At 46.6% G+C, this 23569-nt stretch overlaps 1 protein-coding gene across 5 annotated transcripts in view; it reads right to left on the reverse strand.

Moving 5' to 3' along the window:
* The window catches only part of SUSD6 (sushi domain containing 6), a 93879-nt gene that overhangs the window by 41699 nt on the left and 28611 nt on the right, over positions 1-23569 (reverse strand). For 2 of the 5 annotated variants that reach the window (XM_082838329.1, XM_082838331.1), the window contains exon 2: positions 9252-9456. In XM_082838329.1, the coding sequence (XP_082694455.1) occupies positions 9252-9372 (121 nt within the window). In that variant the 5' untranslated portion in view covers positions 9373-9456. Of the gene's footprint in view, positions 1-9251; positions 9457-9729; positions 12454-13568; positions 14061-23569 lie in introns of those variants that run through there. The other 3 variants (XM_082838330.1, XM_082838328.1, XM_082838327.1) reach the window with 3 other exon arrangements.

Below are 23569 nucleotides of genomic sequence, written 5' to 3' on the forward strand. Positions count from 1 at the left end.
GCTGGGCTGAGGTAAGAGGATGAAGGGCCTGTCCTGAGTGACGCCCTGGAGGGGCAGCCTCACTGAGCCAGTCACTTCCTGTTCCCACAGGCAAACAGGAGCCCATTCTTCTCATCCCCATCTTCTCCACAACTTGTACCAAAATCAACACCTTCTGCCAGCCCTCCTTATTTCCCTGTTTAGACTCATTCAACCCTTAATCCATTAACTGGTGTTTGCTTTTTTCTTTAACCCTTTGATCTTTCACATCAAGCTTGTTCCTCCTCCACGCCCCCTACCCCTCCACAGCTCTGAAAGCCAGCTAGGAAGGGCACCTACCTGCCTCCACCAGCATCTTACCCCCTGGGAGCTTCCCCCAAACTGTGCTTCTGGTGATGTTCAGCCCCATCTCTGAACTCTGAGGCTAAGGACAGACTTCATTTTTCTTTTCTGAAACCCCAGCTTCCAAACATACTCCACCAGGGACATCGTTGGTGGCGCAGTGGTTAAGAATCTGCCCGCCAATGCAGGGGACACAGCTTTGAGCCCTGGACCCGGAAGATCCCACATGCAGCAGAGCAACTAAGCCCGTGCACCACAACTACTGAGCCTGCACCCGAGAGCCCGCGAGCCACAACTACTGAAGCCCGCGTGCCTAGAGCCCGTGCACCGTACGGAGGAGCAGCCCCCGCTCGCTGGAACTAGAGAAAGCCCGCGTGCAGCAACGAAGACCCAATGCAGCCGAAAATAAATTAACTAATAAATTAAAAAACAACAACAACAAAAAAACATACTCCACCAAAGTAGAAGAGACCACTCATTTATCCAGCAGGGTAAGAGGAAAACCAGTTTAGAGAACAGAGCATATTGGACTTCCAAAGTTTCAACAGAAGTGACACTGCAAGTTCCAAAGGAAGGAAGAGCCAAGGTGAGCACAGCAGACGCGAAGCTAACTCTCTCCCTCTCCTCCCTCCAGACTGCCCCCAACGTGCTGGCTGAGGTGACACAGAGTAACATAACGACGGTAACACCACAACCCTATACGTTAAGTATGTTATCCCAATCTCACACCTATGAAAACTGAGGGACACTGAGAAACTTGCTCAAAGTTAGACAACATGTTAGTGGCAGAATTAGGATTCAAACCAGCCTGCTTGGCCCAAGAGACTGCATTTTTTTTTTTTTTTTTTGGTGGTACGCGGGCCTCTCACTGCTGTGGCCTCTCCCGGCTCCGGACGCGCAGGCTCAGTGGCCATGGCTCACGGGCGGGCCCAGCCGCTCCGCGGCATGTGGGATCTTCCCGGACCCGGGGCACGAACCCATGTCTCCTGCATCAGCAGGCGGACTCTCAACCACTGCGCCACCAGGGAAGCCCCAAGACTGCATTCTTAACCTTACTATGTCATCTTGTCCCCCTACTTGCCTCCAGGTCTCGGTGTACACTCCTCTCCCTCAGAGAGGCCTTCTACGACCACCCCTATCTGAATCAGGAGCCCCGCCCATGTGTATCCCAGTGCAGCAATGACTTCCCTGATCACAGCAAGTATCTCACAGACTGGAGCTGGCACAGTCGCAGCACTCAGCAGGCGCTCAGCAAATAACTGCGGATAAATCAGAGTCTGAACCATCCCGTCTGCATCCCTCCTGGTATAAAGTACTGTTCCTGGCTGCAACCGCCCACCTCTCACAGGCTGACTGTGAGGACCAACTAGATGTGATAACTTCCAACAAGAGCCAGTCCAGTACTTGGCCCCAGGAAGCCCTTCACGGCATTACCCATCTCCTGCTGTCCTCCCTGCCCGCCTTATATCAACACACATTTGCTAAACGAGCTGATGCCGCTTATGAAAACACCAAACCCAATCTGTCCCAGAGCAACCCTGGTCATTTAGGGTTTGGAACAAGTCCATATAGGGCTTGTGTGTCATGATCTGCAGAACTAAGAGTTCAGGTTCCCCAAAGCTGAAGTCTTAACGAGCTGCCCAATCCCTTCAAATAATCAAAGACAGTTAAGATTCTAGGAGTTGGAATCCCGTTCATAGGAAAAACTCTCTGACATCCTCCCAAGAGAAAGGACTGAGACCAAAGAGCTCCTGAGAATTCCATTCAGCAAATACACACATAGCCTACTCTCCTTCCTGCAGACCCTATTAATTCTAGTGGTAAGGGGATGGGTGGTGTCTCAGAGAAGGTAACTTTGAATTTGATCTTAAAGGATGAAGTGAAGTACAGGAGGGAGGGGAGGCTGGGATTCCAGCCACAGGAATCTAGCCACTCAAAGAACAGCGTGAGGATAGGCTTGACTGTGCTAATGTTCAGGGAAGGGGAATGAGGAGTCCCCTTAGCCTTGACTTTAGGGACAGAGGTAGAGGGAGCTGTGGGTGGGGAAGGGAAGCCACACCCATGCAAGCTGCCTTTCCCCCCCTCCAATGCCAGTATATTTTTAGAGCCAGCACAGTTCTCACATGCATTCTTCCACATGACTTTCATTCCCCGTAGGTAATGAAAGCCTTCCTTTCCTCCCTCTTCATCACCTAAAGGGACCCACGCTGGGTTCAAAGATCCTCACTGGGGCTGAAAGTCAGCGCGCTCTGTGATAAACTCTTCTGGGCAGCCGGCCCAGTCCCACTCCCTTCCTCTCAGAAGAGCCCCACCACCTGCATCCCCTGAGGCATGAAGACACTTTCACATCCTCCTCCACTCCCAAGAAGGTTGTGGACAGAATCTCACGGGGAACCACAGATCAGGCTGCTGCCGCTCGCAGGGCCGCGGACTCGTCCTGCTTATCCTCTCGCACAGGACAGGCCATGATCCTGCACAATCCTGCCAGGAGTGACCCCCCTCTGGGATGATCACTGGCCTGGTTATAACAAAGTACAAAGGACTTTGTCTCTGCCCTCAACGAGCTTATATGCAAACACTTACAAAACCAAGAACAAAGAACACGAACTGAGATCAAGTGGCTCGTGTACAGAAGACTCAAAGATCAGAGACTGACGGGGTCTACTGTGTGACAGGTAGAATGCAGAGGGCCACACAACCTACTGATGTCACCACCTAACTTCCTGGACCATTAATTAGCAATTCGGGGCGACCGTGCATGGTTTTCAGGAGCCCGAGTGGGGCTGCACTGACTCAAGACACCACTGGGTCCTCTGCAATCTGGCCTCCAAAGTAATGAGACCAACCGGGAAGCAGAAACGTCCAAGGCTTCTCTCCGGTCGGCCCCCGTACCTTGCTGTGCCAAGATCAGTGCTCGGCAAATACTGACAGGTGACTCCCCACACCCACTCAGTCCTTGTCTGGTGTGTGACAATCCCAGCGACATTCTCTTGTGCCTCCCACCATTGCCAGAGTCAACAAGGCTGAGCTGTCAGTACTCCAGCCAGTGACAATAAACACACAGGTCCCGCCCTCTCCCAGGGAGACATGTGTCTACTGCACGTGAAGAACTGATCGTCGGGCCCATTGTATTTCATGAAGTGTCACTAGTTACTCAGAATAACAAAGGCTAGAGCAGAATTATTTTATAATCCTGAGGGAGTACTTGGCCATAACTTCCTGAAACACATTTCCCCTCCTTGGTCGAAACACCTAAAATACTTTTGTGAATTTGAAAAGAAAAAACGCTTTGCAAAGAATAAACCTTGATGAGGATCTGTTTGTGTTCCCTGCACTACTTCCCAGAATTTTGAATGATTAAACAGTTGTACTTTTAAAAGATTTGGCTACTGGCAAAGCTAACAAGTTAAAGAAGTTAAGCAAGGGGAAAACCTTGTCTCTGGGGAAGCAAGTGAATCTAGGAAGGAAAAGGCTTCTTACAAGAAGAAATGCTGGGTGGGATAGGGAGGGTGGGAGGGAGGGAGACGCAAGAGGGAAGAGATATGGGAACATATGTATATGTATAACTGATTCACTTTGTTATAAAGCAGAAACTAACACACCATTGTAAAGCAATTATACTCCAATAAAGATGTTAAAAAAAAAAAAAAAGAAGAAGGAGAAATGCTGTCAAATATAGCTAAGTAGAAGGAGGCAAAAGGACTACCAAAATGGAGCGACGAGAAGAGAGCGCTTAATTTTCAATTCTAATGTTGTATTCTCACGGATGTGCTTAGGAATTCTTTAAAATGTAATCCTTCCATCATACATCACTGTGCTGATGAAATGAAATACCTCTTTAAAAGAACAGACCCTTGGCATCCTCAGATTTTTAAGATTTCAAAAAAACTCTGAAAGTTCCTAACAAATAGTAGCTTTGAGGAATCCCAGCTCTGAGATGCCAACAAGACAGTCTCACGGAAGGGAAGGGCTGGCTGTGAGATGCCCTAGCTGACCCCTCAGCACAAATAGCGCAAAGGGCCACGGCCCCTCTTTTCTGCTTGGCTTCATGCGTGAGATGCCAACATGTGGCATTTGAGAATTAGGAACCTGTGAACTATGAAGAACTCATGCAGTACGTGTCTAACTCTGCTCAGGATGTACTGAACTGAATCCAAGACACACGGAAGAAACAAGGAGCTCCTTCCAACCCGAGCTAATCAGCTTTGGTGTCGTTAAGTGTAGACTGGTATCGACTGGTGCTAGAATCTGGTCTTCAAACCTAGGAATTACTTCTTTGTATGCCAGTCAATGTCCTAAGTGCTTTATATATACTATCTTATTTAATCCTCACAACAGTGTATTAATAAGTAAGATTATCTAGTGTCTTCCTTGTTCTAGGGAACATCGACAATGATGTCTGGAAGATTATCCCAGGTAATACAGGCAGCTAGGCGTAGAGGCAGTGTTCACCCTCATCTTCCAGTGAATTCAGAGTTCACGCTTCAGGTTGGCTGAAGGTGCACTGGGTGAACAGGGCTGGGAGAAACCAGCGGCCAGCGCCCCCCTCAGTCACACCACACCATGGCAAAGTTGTCTCTAAACACTGCTGTCCCTCCGGGCCCCAGAGCTAAACACGAGGTGGGCCAAGGTCACTCCTGATCTGGCCCCAGTCCAGGCAGCCAGCTACACCAGTACCAGCCACCTGGGATGGGAGGGCTGCTCACATCCTCGCAGGCTCATGCTGCTGGGGTGACGCAGAAGAAAGGAACCTCCAGTGGGTAAGAGGTAGTCAAAGAATTCATCTGAAAACATACCTAGAATAATTAAAGACTCTGAGCACTAACCCTAGTTGGTTTGTTTTGTTTTTTTTTTTGCGGTACGCGGGCCTCTCACTGTTGTGGCCTCTCCCGTTGCGAAGCACAGGCTCCGGACACGCAGGCTCAGCGGCCATGGCTCACGGGCCCAGCCGCTCCACGGCATGTGGGATCTTCCTGGACCGGGTCATGAACCCATGTCCCCTGCATCGGCAGGCGGACTCTCAACCACTGCACCACCAGGGAAGTCCTTTTCTTTTGTTTTTTTTAAGCACCCTGTGACCCCCTTTTGTGGAAAGAGTTGGGCTGGTAAGGATAACCTCTAAGCTTGCAGTTAAGGATAGGGTAGTGGGGCACCTCTGTTTGGTAGGTGGAATTTGTGTCTAATGAGGGCTTTCACCCAGATGAGAGCCACTGAGGTGTTCGGTCTGGTGGACTCCTGTCTTCTTTTGTTCGAAAGTTACAATGCAAAGCTCGTACCATGCATTGGCAATGGTCTAAACATGGCACAACAATCAGCCTGCAGAGGGTAATTTCTCAATGTCTTTTCATGACGCCAGGGTTCAGCAAGCTCTGTAATGACCCATCCAGCCTCCTACCACAATCCCCAGTCTTTTTATAGTCACAGGTAATTACACCATGGAGAGATTACATCACGACGCCAGCAGCTGACAGGAAGATGCTCTGCGGATGTTTTGGGAACTACAGCCGCATTTAGCAAACAATTTGCTGTGGTCCCTATTGTTCCTTTCCAAGAATAGAACTGCCTTGGCAAACCTTGTGCCTAAACTGGGACCCAAACCACCAAGGGCCACTGTAGATAAGAACAGAAACAACCACAGAGGTAAATATGGTAACCCAGAGATGACTCCTGCATCCTATATCCAGGGAAGAAAACAGATGGTGCCTCTCTTCCTCTGTCAAAGTTACCCTCCGAAGGGTGATCTGAGTGCTCCAACAGAGCAACACAAGAAACAGGTCTCAGAGAAGCCTGCCACTCAGCACAGGTAGTACAGTTCTCAGCAGAGCATGGGCAACACAGTCAGACATACTGCACGCAAATCCAAGCCCGCTTCCCCACCTACGACTGAGTGTCTCTGACCAAGTTACCTAACTTCACTCTGCCTCGTTTTCTCACTTGTCAAACAGTTACATGACCATCTAGCTCACAGGCACTCTGAGAACTTCACACGTGATGACACAGAGCCCGACACACAAGTGATGGTCCACAGGCATCGTTTCCCTACCTGTTCTCTTTTCCCAGTTCAGTGTATGTTACCTCTGACTCCAGGTCCCCTCAGAGACCGTGAGGTGAGCCAGGCCACCTGCCAACATCTCTCTCTGCCACTGCAGTGCTAACGGCTGAAGCCGTATCATCCCCTGAGAGCCTAGCTCTCCACATCTTCCATCTTCAGTGAGCACTAAGTGCCTGGCCTTCTCCCTCTGCCACACGGAAATGCAAATGGCTGTCTTCCCTGCTTAGGTGCTTGTGTGATGTTTAACATGGCCGCTGAGTGTGTGGCAACATCTTAAAGGAAAAAAAAAATCAGAAACAAGTAAAATACTAAGTTTTTTTTCAATAAATATGCTCAGAACAGGGAGAGAATGGAAATTAAAAGCTTTTTACATGAGCTAGGTTGAGACCATCAAACTATGCAAACATGGAAGGTAAAAGGGATTCCGGAAGTAATCAATCCTTCCTCAACTGGTCAAGTTTGACACCTCCTCCCAACCCCTCATCCCCAACCCAAAAAGTGACTCTGCATCTCCAGTTTCGTTTTTTAAAGACAGCAGAGGACGTTATCCACAGGAAGTCTCTTGCCCAACATGACTCCACAGGAGGTCAAACACCGTCTCTGCTGCTGTTGTTATTTAGGAATTACGCTGAGCATTTTTATGTGTCAAGGGCCTTCCAATCATTTTTATTACACAACACCAACCTAACATCCTTAAGTATCTTGCTTCTGTTTTACAGGGCACACAGAGAGGTCAAGTGATTTACCTAAGGCCACACACACAGCAACTTTCTTAAGGTCACAGGTAAAGAGATCTGTGACCTTAAGATCTCTTAAGGAGAGAGATCTGGGAGAGGCTGCTACACAGTTGGGATCCTAATTCCTCCCTAGTCCAAGAAAAGCAAGCTGGGTAGCTCGAGCACAGATCTTATTTTTAAATCTGGTCTTCCCCTGCAGGCTGTGACCAGGTGTGAAGAGTAAGATATGCTTCCTTTTGCCACCCTGAAAAAGGGAACTTTATCAGTAACTCCCTCCATCTCTGCTACAGGCATGACCAAGGGGCAAGCTGAACCCAATGCCTCCGTAACCACTTCTCTGTTATAACTCCAAATCTCCAGCTGCAGATAAGAGGAATCAGGATGGAAAACTGAACTCTGAACATGACATATGTAACTTTTCCCAGAACTTTACCCCAGAACTCTCAAGTGCCTCTTCATACGTGATTCTTTTTTCTAAACCTGAGCAATTATGGCCAAGACTAGAGGCGCCTTTGGGACTTATGACCAGAGACTGTGCAGGCCAACGCCTCACCGAGGGTGCCCACTGACCTCTGTCCCGCGGGATTCTCACCGTCGCGAATGTGCCGAGACACACGAGCATATCTACTAGAGCTCGCTGGGTAACGAGCGCCTCATTTAAAAAGGCCTCTGGAATGGGTATTCAGGGGAAGCTACAGGAGCAGGCAAGAAATGCAGGAAAAGGAAGAGGAGACCTTGCCTGACCTGAATTGCCTTTCCTCGACTTCAGAGTATCTGAGAGCCTTGGTTTCTTGGCAAGCTTGCTTGGCACGCTGCTCAGGGCAGGCACAGCCGTACAGGTGGCTCTGGGTCTCAGGCCAAGGCGTGGGTACCTCCTTCCCCCAGAAGCCACTCCAGAGAGAGGGAAAAACATCGTAACTTGGTGCACTGGATCGAAGTAATGATGAAACCCCTTCCCCTGCCTGCACCCTGCTCTGTGCCAGTACGTTTGTTTTATGGAGAGTAAAAAAGACTGGGCAGTGGGAGTGGGGTGGCAGGGGAGGAAGGATTCTTTGCAGATGGGGGAGGGAAAGAAAACAACAGAGCCAACTTTCCCATCCTGGTCTGAGCCCACACTACACATATATTTTTCCGTACTGGAAAATAATAATTCCTTTATTCAGCCAGTCTGGAAGCATCGATCCCTGATAATTGATTTCAGACCTTGAATGGAAAGTTGGGAAGGTGCAGGTAGCTGGAAAATGGGGTGGGGAATGGGAGGAGGAAGGGGGGAAGCCCATAAAAGAGAGAGTGGCGGTGTACAGGGGATGGCTTAATGGAGCTGAAGAGACTGAAGGCATCAGACACTGAAGGCAGATGCTCTGCCCTCATACTGCCATGTCACATACCAGGACCGCTTCCCCAGCAGAGCCCTAGAAGAGCATGGTGGTGGTAGCGCACCAGGCACTAGGCGAGGTTCTGGTCCAGGCACTGCCGTGAGCTGCCCTAAGGCCCTGGGCCAGTGCACAGCCTCTGAGGTCCATCCTAGCTCTGCCCAGTCAGTCCTTCCTTCCTTCCTACTCTGATAGCCACTCCATTCATAGGCATTCTTACTGAGCACCGTCTGTTCTGGGCTGGGGGTAAGGTGGCAAACCTCTGCTATAAAGGGTCAAACATTTTAAAGCGTACATATTTTAGGCTTTGGGGGCCACATGGTCTGTCACAATTGCTCAACTCCGCCATCTAGCACAGGTGAGGGAACTGAGGCTTACAGAAGTAGAGACTCGCTCTCGGTCACAGAGCCAGCAAGTAGCAGGACTGGGCTCTGAAAACAGGCAGTGGATTCCAAAGCCGGCACCCGTACCTGCACATTGCACCCTGAACCCTACACCTCCGTCCCACCCGTGACTACAGCTGGGGGAGGGGAGTGGTCACGTCATCCCCGCAGGCTCCTACACCCCCGCCCCCCGCTGGCTCACTAGGCATCTCAGCCACCAGTCCCACGCCCTCAGCTGGCTCCCTGCTGTACCAACAGAACAGAAGCCCCCACTCTCTGCTCCCCTGCTAACGGCTCCACAGAGAATCCCTTCTCCCAGCCTTCAGGAGAAACAATGGTATTGAGTCTTCTCCCTCCCACACACAGGAGGCAGGCTGGGGCTCACCTGAGGCAAGTCCGTCTCCAAGGAGGGTGCTAAGAATCACCAGCAGAAGGAACACGCCATGTCCCGCGGAGGCCGCGGCAAACAATGAGGTGCTCTTTGGTGCTATCCTGCCATGGCACATCTTTCATCCGTCCAAGTTATTTTAAAAAGAAAAAATTTAAAAGCCAGAAGTAAGAACACTGAAGTCAGCCCTGGGTAGATTCACCTACAAAAAACAAACCAAAAACAAGGACATAAGTGAAAACTTTAGCCATAAGTTAGTTACAATAGGCACTTTACGGTAAGGAAGCCATAATCACATACAAAGTTGAAAGAATTCTAGCAACTGAATCCCTACTGCCAGGAGAAGAGACAAGCACATAAGCGGCTTTCCAACTCCTCCCTGGGGAAATGCCAAGGCCCGAAGCAAGCTGCCATTGGCGTCAGCATCCGGGCGCCAGATCCTTGCGACGGGACAAGGAGACAAGCGCCGGCTCACCTGGAGATCTGTCAGGCTCGGCAGAGCTTTCAGAAACTGCTGTGGCTCTGCCCTGCTGCCTGCCTTGGAGGCTCAAGCAAAGAGGAGGAGATAGATGGCTGTTGACTCAGAGCTGCTACACCAGAGTCTGGCTTTGCCTTTGCCACCGGACTCAGAGCAAGTTCAACTAACCGAAAAGAAAAAAGAAAAGAAAAGAAAAAAAAAAAAATAGAGAACACATGTCTTAAAGGGAGAAATACACCACCTAGAGAGAAGGAATGCAGCAGCGGGAGCCAAGGGCCCGGGGCTTGGCTGGATGAGCCCCTGAGGACCTGGCTCTGACTCCACAGCCACGAATCTCAAAAATGGACTAATTAATCAAGGCTCACCCAACACACCCGCGACCCCAGAGCCCACATTTGTTGGCTACACTTGACAATGATTGAGCGGAGAATGGGCTGTAACTCTTAATTACCCCACCATCCACTCTAGCTCAGACAAAGACGTAAGAAGAATAGGAACCGGTATCTTAAAAAAATAATAATAAAATCAGGGATTAAGACTTTTCAGGATTTTTTTCTACTTGCCTTCAGGGAACCAGAAGGGTTGATGATACATTATGATATAGGCCTATTATATTTTAGTTAACCCATGGGATTTCATTTATCCTAGTTTATAACAGGTATTCCAAATAATGTTACACTTCCTTTTTAAATTCCATATACACCTCCTTCTCCAACAAGGCTTTATGTAAATAGATAAAGAAGCCTGCCATCTACAACCCTAATAAAGGATGCCCCTGAGGGATAACACCCAGGCCTGACTTTAATCCATGTATGAAGCCTTGACTCAAGCCTATGCACCGCTTCTGAAGAGAGTTACTTCAAACAGCAGTATGAATTGTCTCAGTCCAAAGGAAAAGCAGCTATGAGGGTCTTCAATGAGAATGAGCCAGGGGCTCAAGAACGGAGCTAGCCACCGGGTCTTTATCCACTACCCCCAAATAGTTAGCAGTCCTCTGTCCCCAGCTTTTACCCAGATTCCAACTTGAGCCTTTATGGCTGTAGAACAGGGATGGTTCATGGAGAGGTCTAGGGGTGGAGTCTGTGACTGACCCAAAACAGTACACAAAACCATGTGTAAATGTGTGGAATGTGTAAACAGTTTTGTGGCTAAGAATGGTAGAGTCAGAATGCCAGAATTCAAATCTATTTCCTTTATTATGACCTTCTGGCCAAATTACTCTCTTAGCCTCAGTTTTCTCATCTGTAAAATGGAGACAGTAACGATACCATCATCTTCACAGGGTTGATGTAAGGAGTAGGATCAAAGTGCTCAACACAGTGCCTGGCACTTAGCAAGTCCTCAGTAAACACCAGCGGCTGTTGCTATCGTAATTATTAATAAGATCTGAGCATCGAGGACCTTGGAGGTCATCAGGCTTCACCTCCTCTTTTGACAGATGCCAAAACCAAGGTCCAAAAAGTTAAAGGATATGCCCTGGGCCACCAGCCAGTCAGCAATGGGTCCTTGGTGCTGCCCTTGTACATGCAGCCACAGCAGGTAACCCTACCAGGCAGTCATCATCCCCTCAAGGCGAGAACCAATGGATCATCAAGGATGACACCTGCCCGTGCCACATCACAGCACGTGCACAACAAATACTTCTGCAGTGAATGGATGAGGCTGGATCAGGGTGAGACGTAGTGTTCCGTGCCCGCCTGGAGGAATGAGGAAAGATTACCCACAGGAGGGGCTGCTAAACAGATTGCTAAAGGATGTGTCTACTGGAAAAGGAAACGGAGACACCAAGTCCAAGTGGCTCAGAGCAATGGAACCCAGCACTCCCAGCAGATGCTAGAGGCAGGGGCTGGGCTAAGTTTAAACTTTATCCTGAAGACCACGTGAAGCTTACGAGGATTATAAACAGGGAAGTTACAACACCAAATTCATTTAGGAAGATCACTCTGGCAAGGATTTTAGACGACTGGCGTGGTGGGGGGCTTACCAAGTGGTAAAGAATCTTACGTTTCATATTTTATAATTAATATAGAGCTCTCTGGAGAACTGTGTGACAATATATGTCCCCAAAATGCACACATTCTCTGACCTATCAATTCTACTTCTATCATCTGTCCTGAGAAATCACGTGTGCAATGATATATATGCAGGATATTCAGTGCATTATTTTTACTGGCACAAGACTGAAGGGTTACTAGTTAAATAAGTTGTCATACACCCACATAATAGAATACCACGCAGTGGTTTAAAAAGAACTGGGCAGTTCGGTCTTTACCAATATGGAATGACTTCCAAAATTAGTATGTGAAGAAAACTATGTGTGTGTATGCATGTATTTTTAAAGGACACACACACATACACACACACACCCCTGTATGCACTGGAAGTCTCTCTCTGGAATTGACACGCAAGAAACTGGTAGCTACCAAGTGCTGTCAGCGAGGGAATCTAGTGGTTAACAGAGAAGGAAGCTCATTTTTCACTGTATGTATCCCCTTTTCATCTTCTTGAGTGTTGTACTTTGTGTATGCATTACCTATTCAGACAGATAAAATACAGAATAAAATTAATGTAGCAAGGCATTCCTGTAAGCCACCTGTCTCCTCCCTCAACAAACTGACTGACACTCCAATAAACCTGATTGCTCTCTCTGCCAGGAATACAGTCAAGTTTCAGGGCTCAGCACAAGCATCATCTCCTGGAGGAACTCTTCTGACATGTCACGCCCACCTCCAGTAGAACTAACCCCCTCCTTACTCCCAAAGTGCCCTGAGCACCCTACTCTGACTGTACCTCTATCAAGTTATTATATCTGTTTATCTGTCGTACCTCACTAGGCTCAAAGTTCCTTGAAGGCAGGGACTGTGAATTACTCAACTTGGAACCTTCATAAGCCAGCACAGGGCCTGGCACCTGACAGGCAGGCAGCAAATGTCTGCCTAACTCATGAACACTGTGGGGGAGGAGCCAGTATGGGACTGGGGAGAAGATGCACACAAATGAGCCCATGTTCTGTTTTGTTTTCTAGAAACAGCCGGTTCCTCCCTTACTGTTTAAGCAGTTACCTGGGCCAAGGGACCGATGCCACCATGAAGCCTAAGACCTGATCAAGTGCAAAACAAATGGGGTGATGGAAAAAGGGGCTCTGCAAAGAGAAGAGAAAAGATGAACAGAGGAGAGTCGAGGAATGTTTATATGCTAGGCTGAGCCAAGGGTCAGTGCTTCAGAAATAATACAATAATACAGAGAAAAGTGAATCCCCACAGCCCCAGGATATCACCCCAAGTGGGAAAACCCAGCTACTATGAAGAAAGGGTCACACGACATCTAATCATTTTCAGAAAAAATCCACTTAGAACACAGAATTTTAAAAAACAAAATAAAGCCTGCCCTTGAATCATGGCTTTAGACCAAGTGAAAAGAAGAACACTTAGAACAAATTAAGACTAAGTATTCATTATTACCCTTAGAGAAACCCACAGACGAAAACGTAGTTAAAAAAAAGAAGAAGAATTCATTCTGCTTCAGTATTCCGCTGGTGTGTTAGTGACCACTTCCCCTGATTTAAAAAAATTATAATTTAGAGATAAAGTAAAATGGTGGATGTCAGGGGCTAAGGGGAGGGGGGAATGGGAGTTATTGTTTAACGCGTATAGAGTTTCAGTTTTGCCAGATGAAAAGAGTTATGGAGACGGATGGTGGTGATGGCTGCCCAACATCATGAACGTACTTCACACCACTCTTCTCTGGCTTCCGTCTTCATACCTGAAAACAGCTCAAGGGTCTCTCTCAATCACAGAATTCTCCAGAGCACCCGCGCTTCTCTTTGGATAACCTACCTCTTCCTCCAGCTCTTCCAAAACACAGGGTGGGGCAGGGTCATGGGAAGTCTGCATTCACCCTTCTGACTTTCCTTCTTGGGACCAACACTGCCGCCTCAACAGCCTGTAGCAAGGGGAGACCCCCATGAGCTAGACTGCCAGCCCCTGAAGGTCAGGATCTGGCCCTTCCCCACCTCTGTGAACCCAAAACATCAAAAGCTGAGTGACTGCTCTGCTGAATGTGATGTCCCGAACACTCGTCTCCTGTCCAGAGTGACCCTCCAAGAGGAAGGACACTGCCCTTAAGCCACAGCTCTGAACTTGGGGAAGAACTGTCCCACATCTCTGCCTCTGTTTCCTCATCTGTAAAATGGAGGTGTTGCTTGCTTTGACTGTCTCACCAGTGAATATCTCACCAGTCTATAGTGAGGTTTAAAAGGGACAAACTATAAAAGACTGCTTGCTCTGTAAACTAGTAAGAAGACTCAGGTCCTCCTATTTACAGCCTTAGCCTGTAAGCCAAGACAGCAGAGGTGACCTGAGGAACCGCTGTCAAAAAAGATGATGATAAGCATGGCAGGCTTCTGGTGCTGAGGAGAACCTGTAACACGAGTTCGAAGTTCACGCAATTTGCTTACTTGTTGTTGCCACAGATGCTTCCAGATTAACCAAAAAGCCTGCCTAAGGTGAAATGTATCCTTAGAGTCACCTTGAAAAATGGCTCATAGCTTAGGGAGGCAGCAGCAGCTGGGGGAGGGGCTGGGAGTGGGGAGCCATGGAACAGCCAGGGCGCCCAGTCCCCTAGACACGCAGCTCACGCGTCTGGGTTGCCCTGGGGCCTATCCCTGCGGGTGGAGAATGTCACAGTCCTGCTGAGGCGCAGTCATGTCACACTCTACTGAGCGCTCCTCTGTGAAGGCAAAGGGTCCTGACTCAGCCACGCTTGGCGCCCAGGGGCTAGGTGAGTTTCTCTACATCTCTGTGAGCTCTGCCTCCGTTTACATGTAATCCTCAGGACAGATTATTTCCTATACCATGGCCATCTCTCCATTAGTTACAAGAGGGAACTGGACAGGTACAACCAACATAAATCCTTTTCTTGCCTCAGACTAGTCTGGAAAGGGGATGGTGGTGGTGGGAGAATCTAGAATAAGAGTCTGTTCCTTTGATTAATACTACCATGTGATGGGGGGAGACAAAGAACAGTTCATGAAGTTGGAACAGAACTTAACCATTACATTTTAGACTGTAAAGATAAGAAGTGCTAACTCTGGAGTCCAAAGTTCCCCAGAGGGTGTGATGAGAGAAGCGAATAACGTGCTGGGAGGCCCTCCCTTACCTCTCCCATTCTGCCTGCAGTGTCCCCCCCTTCACTCCCACTCACCCTGAAATGCCTAGGCCACAGCAGCAAAAGGTATCTCAATGTGTATCAGATCTTAGTGCCTCCCACTCCTCCCCCACAAAATGACAAAACTGTATTACTTCTAGATGTCTTCAGTTTACTTTTTTCCTCCCTGGGGATAAATGGCTCCTTCCAATCTTCCTAACCTCTGTATCTTCCCCTTTCTTTTGTGCCACCAGCAGCTGAGTACCTTCAATAGGCACGAAGTTGTCTATCGGACTTTGAGATCCTTGACAGCCATAAGTTCCTTTATCCATTTCTTTTTCATCTCCAGCTCCAAAGCCCAAAGGACACAAACATCAAACTCTTGTCAAAATTTGCCTCCTACAGGGACTTCCCTGGTGGCACAGTGGTTAAGACTCCACGCTCCCAATGCAGGGCACCTGGGCTTGATCCCTGGTCAGGGAACTAGATCTCACATGCATGCGGCAACTAAGGAGCCCACGAGCCACAACTAAGGAGCCTGCTGCAACTAAGACCTGGTGCAGCCAAATTAAATAAATAAAATTCCTAAAAAAAAAAAAAAATTTACCTCCTACAAATCACAAAAATAACCCTCAGCTCTTCTCAGAAACCACTGAAGCCAGGGTAGGGTAGGTGTTTGAGGCTTTTTTGAATTGCTTTAATATTCCTTGTATTCTTGTCTCACTCCCCAGAACTGCTCACTACATCCTCTTGTTGTCCCACTTTTCCCCTACACTACTGTTCAGGCTTCAGACAGCAGGGACACCAGCAGACACACTAAACCTTCTCCTCAATAGTCTCCAGCATCTCTTTTCTAGAACCCAGCAGCAGGATGACTGCAGCCTGGATCTGAGTGCAGGAGACGGCCCTTAAGTCCCAGCTCCACCAACCAACAGCAGATTGGCCTCAGGCAAGTCAATCATTCTTCCTGGTCCTCACGGGGTAGGTATGGATGATCCCCAAATGCCCTCTGAGTTCTAAGGAATCTGGAATGTCTTCTAGGGAAAAGGAGAAGCCCGGAGGTATTTCTCCTGAAAATGTGAGTCAACAAAAGTTCTGACTAGAAGGAAGAAATGTTAAATCCATCCTCTTTTTTCCGCAGAGCAGTCCTTTCCCCCTGCATCTCCCCAGACCTATCCTAGAATCTATCTCCCTCTGCACTGCAGCAAACTCAGGAGACTCCAACTTTTCCATTTAGAGCTTAATCAATCCATCAGCACATTTGTATAGGCCATCCGTACACAGTGTTCCTAAAGTGCTTTCCAAAAATAACAAACATCTGACCAAAAAACCCCAGCCTACACACACACACACACACACACACACACACACACACACACACACACACACACTGCAGAGCTGTAGGGGCCCAGAGAGAAAGAGAAAATGCAAGAGACAAGGACACAAGAGAACAAAACAAGACAGGCTCAAGACAGGACAGAAAAAAGGAGAGAAAAGGCAGAGTGCCTGCTCACAGGCACTTGGCTCAGGCCATAAATTTCCAACAGTGAAGGCAGGAAACCACTTCTCCTCTAGACGGATGGGCTAAACTAGAACCAATCAGTTCGCCTCTTGATGCCTCTGTTTCCTCATCAGTAAAACGAAACAATTCAAGTACTTCTCTCTCAGAGAGCCTGGATCCGTGGAAAGATTCTGGTAGGCTGTGCCGGAATCTCTGGTCTGCTTGGATATTATTAGTTAGGTGGCCTAGGGCAGGTTATTTTCAGTTCCCATCTACAAACTGGATAAATAACACCCACCTTATTGGGCTGTCGTGAAGTGGAAATGGGATCAACGTGAAGGATCAGGACAGTGTCTGGAACACTGGGCCCTCAAATCAGTGCTGTTGAAGGTCGCTTCCGGCTGTAAAAGGATGTTACTGAGCCCCCACTAGACCCCTGAAGGGTACTGTTTCAGCTGGGCTGAAAACACATGCCCCCAGACTAGGCTCGAAACACAGTTAGTTTAGATGAAAGAAGAGCCAAGAGCTTAAACAAATGAACCTCCAAAGGTCTCTCCCATGAAGTTCTGAAAATATATATTTTTAAGGAACTTAACATTCCCTCCCCCAAAATTAAATAATCATGTATGTGACTATACTGAAGTGATATTTGTGTCTAGAGGGACCAAGGAGGTTTTCTAGCCTGAATATGTTACAGGAGAGGATAAGGGCACAGAGCTTACATGTCTGAGATACACACACACACACACACACTCATTACCTCATTATATAGGTGCCACTATGCCTATTTTACAGATAGATGGAATCAAAGGGGCCTAGAAGTCTTTCCTCCTCTTGCTTTCCTACTGCAAAGGACTCCCTGTTCTTTTTTCCAAATACAAGGTCAAGCTTATTTGCATCTCCTCTGGGAAAACTCAATTGAGCCCACAAGCATGGAAGGCTCTTCTGAACCCATAGCATCACTGCCTGGAAGACTGGGAGAACCACTCATATCCTCCCCCAAGGCCCACTCACAGCTACTTAACTGCTGTATGCTACATTTACTGCAGGTAGTAAATTCCTGCAGAGCACCAACTCCCGCCTCTTTCTGTGCCCCAAAGTGCTCAACATTTATTTGTTCAAGAAGGGGAAAAAAAGATAAACCCCAAACCCATAATTTGTATAGGAAATACAAGATGGCAAAGTAGCAGCAGATATAAAACAGGAGGGGAAAAGGGTATATAAATCCTGAAGTTTTGCCAGGTAGCAAAACAGATGTTTGGCAGAAGTGGCTGTAATTGGTTCCTAGACCCAGGGATACATCTATGTGTCATCACACCCCTCTTCTTGGTTCCTATCAGAGCTGAGTGGAGCAGGCTTCAATACCCACTTGGCAAATAAAGTCTGGGAAGCTGATCTGCTAAATCTGATTTCTTAGGGCTCAGTGTTTCCAGTGACTCTACTGCAATTCAGCAAATATTTACTGGCTGTCTTCAGTGCAAGACTTGGGTGATCACAGAGATGAAGTGGGGCATAGTTCTTACTCTCAAGGAATTCTCAATCTATGTGAGAGGAATTACATGTTTATCTACATCACACTGTGAAACTGTTACAAGGGTTTGCGTTTTTGTTTTGTTTTTTAATGTTAAAAAGTGCTATGAGAACACAGAGGAGATAAGAACAAAGGCTTCTGGTTGGGAGTAGGGGGAGGTGACAGAGAAAGCTTTGAGCTGGACCTCGAAGATCAAACACAGATTTAGTGCGCTCCCGGGGCAGTTTTTTTGTTTTTTTGTTTTTGCGGTACGCGGGCCTCTCACTGTTGTGGCCTCTCCCGTTGCGGAGCACAGGCTCCCGACGCACAGGCCCAGCGGCCATGGCTCACGGGCCCAGCCGCTCCGCGGCATGTGGGATCTTCCCGGACCGGGGCACGAACCCGTGTCCCCTGCATCGGCAGGCGGACTCTCAACCACTGCACCACCAGGGAAGCCCCTGGGGCAGTTTTGCATGCACAGCGCTAATTATAAAGAGAGAGAGAGAAAAAAAAAAAGGATGGCAGAGGGAGAGAGGAAAAATAAAGTGATAATTTTGTCTGCCAGGAGTCACTGAATGCTGCTGTCTGGTAACAGGAAATAAATATCTGTCTATATACCTTCACTCAAGGGGATGTTTCAGTGCTAGATTTTGGTTTTCAAAGTATGTACTCATAGTTGTGTAGGAAACACCTCCTCCAGGTCAAAAATAGCAAACCCAAGAGAACTGGTTGAAGCAGTTGTGTTTACTTTTTACTGTCTCTGTGGATTGCTTTCCAAAGGCTCCCAAGTGGAAGGGTATAAACAGGTCTGTGTCACTTCCTGGTTCTCAGGCCTTCTGCTACATTCCCAGTCAGTCTGGGAATGCTGCCTATTTAAAAATAAACTGTAAAAACTCACCAAAAACCCCAACTCTACTTTTTCCTCTACTTCATTCAATTTCACTGTAATTAAAAGGGGCTGAGCGAGAGAGGAGACAAAAATGACCACAGAGAATGAATTCTCAGGTGAAAACAAAAATATAGGCTTACTGAGTTCAAGGTCAGGGGATTTGGATTCTACTAATGTTCTGCCTCTAAGTGGAAAACCTGACCTTGAAAAAGCAAGATGCTTCATCTCTGCACAACAGCTGCTTCAGCATCCTCTTAACCCCAATACAGTTCTCCAATCTTTCTGGACCTCAGTTTCCTTATCTATAAAATAGCACTAATAACAGCTACCTCACAGGGCTGTTGTAAGTATCATATGGGAAATATATATAAAGCACTTAGTATAGTGTCTGGCACTCAGTAAGTCATCAAAAATGGTGTTATAGTTATATCACCACCTATCTTTACTGTCATCATCATCTGAAAACGGAAGGGCTGAGCTAGATGACCACTACTTGAAGAAATTCTCTGGCTCCAAAATCCTATGAGTCTTTAAGTCACTTTCTCCTTTTTTTTTTTTTCTTTATTTTCTTTTCTATTTTTTTTGGGGGGGGGTTAGATGGAAAGGAAGGGAGATCAACTTGGAGAAGCATGACAGTTACTGACACATCCTCAATGTTTATGTTAGAAACACCAGAATACAATTAAGGAAATCCATCAATGAGCTTGAAGGGGGCGTGTTACCCTCCCCAAGGGAAAAGTCTATCTATGACTCACATTAAAGCCACAGCACATGGCAAGTTCACCCACAACTGCTGCCTCTACTCCCATGTTCATGAAGGACAGCACCCTCCTGGGCCAGCACAATCCGACTTCATCCACCGTATCTTTAACTGTGAGCAGCTCCTTAGGGAGCCTGAAAAGACAGCATGTGGCTAATCCACCCATTTCTAATAATAACTAATCCCCCCACAAAGTATTCCTGTTTTAAACAAAAAAGTGCCTTCTCCTTAGTATAATTTGAATGTGGTCAAAAATCAAATGCCCTTCCCCGAAAGTTACGAGTGTAATCAGAGATGTTTGGATTTATCAAAACCAAAGTGCTAAACTGTAGTTAATTTCAGATGAAATTAATAAGCGTTTTCTTTTATTCATTCTGTGTCCATAATGTGCCAAAGGCTGTAGAAGATGCCAGAAACTAATAGGATGGGATGAGTAAGATAAAGGATGACACCTAGGTTTTTGGCTTGTGACTGTGTGAATGGTAGAAGCTACCACAGGAGGGAGAGAACACAGGTAGACAAGCAGGTTTTGGTGAAGAATATGATGAATGTAGTTCAGGTTACTTTTGGGTGGGTTGAATTGTAGGTACTTGAAGGATATCCAGGTAGAAAAGTCTAGCAGGCAAGTTAGAAATGAGTACGAAAGTCTGCAAAGTGCTCCGAACTTGGGGTACTGCCCTGGAGTGATTGGCCTGAAAGTGATGGCTGAAACCATGCAAAATAGACGATGAGCTCACCTAGGTGAGAGAGATGAGTGAGGAGAGAGTCAAGCCAGAATCCTGGGGAGAACACTAACTTTTTAAAGAGGCCTATCAAGGAAGGAGAGACCATGAAAGACACTCCAAAAAGCACAAGGAAACCGGAAGCCTGTGCATCACAGCTGTCAAGGTAGGGACAGAGTGATTCAAGGAGGATGTGAGGGGGCACAGTGGCAGATGCAGCAAAGGTCCAGTAAATAAAAACTAAAAAATACCCACTGGATCTGGCCACTAGGATATCACTAGTGACCTCCTCAAGAGCACATTTATTAGAGTGGTGAGGGCAGATCATGTTGACTTTAACATGAATTCAAAGTGAGAAAGCAGACACATAAGGGCAAAACAATTGGGGGTGGCTGGAACTGGAAAAGAAGGGAGAAGAAACACGGGATGATGGCTTCTGGCTCCAAATATATTATGAGTTGTACTTTCTCAGGTAACCCAAGGATTTCAGTTAAAGCTTCTGGAACTGCCCAGATAGCTCCGAGACACCCTCCCCCCAAACCCAATCGAGAGTCCCTCCGAATGAGCACCCAGACACACACACTATGGTTGCCAAAGCTGTGGAGACGCTGGGGATGAATATTTAAGACCTGCCTGCTTCCTTAATGTTCAACAACAACAAAAGCCTCTCCACCCCATCACCATTTTTCCAAAACTACTACCTCTTCTGTAGGATTCATGAGTGAGAAGAAACAGTCAACCTAATGGCAGGGCCAGAGAAGTGTACTTAGTGTCTCTCAGGCCTTAAGGTGCTCCATAAATATGGTCTCGATTTCTGCCATTTCCCTCCTTTCTACTCAAATGTCAGCCGAGTATTTTCCCCTAAGGCTCAGGATTCCAGAAGCATGTTCTTCACCTCCATCTACTGAAGCTTAACAGCCCCAGTGAGGTACACATTTAGAACAAACAAGACACTGCCTTCTGGCTCCAAATTGTTCTCCATCTTGTATAAGTTCCAAGAAGCCTCCTAATTTATAACCAAACCATGACTCTTCCCATCCTCCTCCTCACAAATTACCCAAACTTCCTGTAAGTTGTCAAGGTTGGACTGAAAGGCCCCAAGCAAAAATGAGAAGCAGGAACTTGCCTACTGTTCCTTCCCCTTTGATTAGTGCCACGCCCCAGCACCACCTCTGCCCTTACATGACCCTCTCATTCTACAGAGCCCCTCCACCAATGCCTGCATGCTCTAGGTCTAGCTCCAACCATACCTCCAGTTCTCTCCACGTGGGGTTCTAAGTCAGGACTGGAGAAGAAAGGAATCTGGTTAACTCACAAGAAGGAATATTCCCTTAAATCTCCAAATACAGACTCAAAAGTTATCTCAAATTAGTCAAAGTTCAGGCAGAGGTATCAAATGAAGAATTTCACAAAGTCCAGGTATCATCTTAGAAGACGTTAAGAGATTGTGATAAACACAGCAGATAAGAAAGAAACAGCAGACTATACTACAAACCTACAGTAATCAAGACAGTATGGTACTAGTACAAAAACAGAAATATAGATCAATGGAACAGGATAGAAAGCCCAGAGATAAACCCACACACATATGGTCATCTTATCTTTGATAAAGGAGGCAAGAGTATACAGTGGAGAAAAGACAGCCTCTTAAATAAGTGGTGATGGGAAAACTGGACAGCTACACGTAAAAGAATGAAATTAGAACACTTCCTAGCACCATACACAAAAATAAACTCAAAATAGATTAAAGGCCTAAAGGTAAGGCCAGACACTATAAAACTCTTAGAGGAAAACAGGAAGAATGCTCTGTGACATAAATCACAGCAAGATCCTTTTTAACCCACCTCCTAGAGAAATGGAAATAAAAACAAAAATAAACAAATGGGAACTAATGAAACTTAAAAGCTTTTGCACAGCAAAGGAAACCATAAACAAGACCAAAAGACAACCCTCAGAATGGGAGAAAATATTTGCAACTGACAAAGGATTAATCTCCAAAATATACAAGCAGCTCATGCAGCTCAATATCAAAAAAACAGACAACCCAATCCAAAAATGGGCAGAAGAGCTAAATAGACATTTGTCCAAAGAAGATATACACATTGCCAACAAACACATAAAAGAATGCTCAACATCATTAATCATTAGAGAAATGCAAATCAAAACTACAATGAGGTATCACCTTGCACCAGTCAGAATGGCCATCATCAAAAAATCTACGAACAATAAATGCTGGAGAGGGTGTGGAGAGAAGGGAACCCTCTTCCACTGTTGGTGGGAATGTAAATTGATGCAGCCACTATGGAGAACAGTATGGAGGTTCCCTAAAAAACTAAAAATAGAACTACCATACAACCCAGCAATCCCACTACTGGGCATATACCCTGAGAAAACCATAATTCAAAAAGAGTCATGTACCACAATGTTCATTGCAGCACTATTTACAATGGCCAGGACATGGAAGCAACCTAAGTGTCCAGCGACAGATGAATGGATAAAGAAGATGTGGTACATATATACAATGGAATATTAGTCAGCCATAAAAAGAAACGAAACTGAGTTATTTGTAGTGAGGTGGATGGACCTAGAGTCTGTCATACAGAGTGAAGTAAGTCAGAAAAGAAAAAACAAATACCATAACACATATATATGGAATCTAGAAAAAAATGGCTCTGAAGAACCTAGGGGCAGGACAGGAATAAAGACACAGATGCAGAGAATGGACTTGAGGACACAGGGAGGGGGAAGGGTAAGCTGGGATGAAGTGAGAGAGTAGCACTGACATATATACACTACCGAATGTAAAATAGATAGCTAGTGGGAAGCAGCCGCATAGCATCGGTACTTTGTGTCTACCTAGAGGGGTGGGATAAGGAGGGTGGGAGGGAGATGCAAGAGGGAGGGGATATGGGGATATATATATGCATATAGCTGATTCACTTTGTTATACAGCAGAAACACAACACTGTAAAGCAATTATACTCCAATAAAGATGTTAAAAAATAAAAAAGAAAAGAAACAGCATAACTTAATAAGGGAATCTGATATCTCCCTCATTCCCAACACAGGTTTCTTAAGAAGCTTACTGACTTTGTTCAACACATATAACGAGCACCTACTTACCCTAGATTCACACGAAAGGTACAAAGATGGGGGGAAAGCTCATAACATTAAAGAGTTTATAGTCTACTGGGGGAGATAAGATACATACACAAATAACTATAATGAGGTAAAAAGTGAAAACACGTTGGAGATATACAGCCAAAGTGTCAAGGACAAAACAGGGAAGTAAGCTGGAGCCAGAAGAGGG

Source organism: Leucopleurus acutus (assembly GCF_964270905.1).
Source record: "Leucopleurus acutus genome assembly, chromosome: 1".
Taxonomy (NCBI): domain Eukaryota; kingdom Metazoa; phylum Chordata; class Mammalia; order Artiodactyla; family Delphinidae; genus Leucopleurus; species Leucopleurus acutus.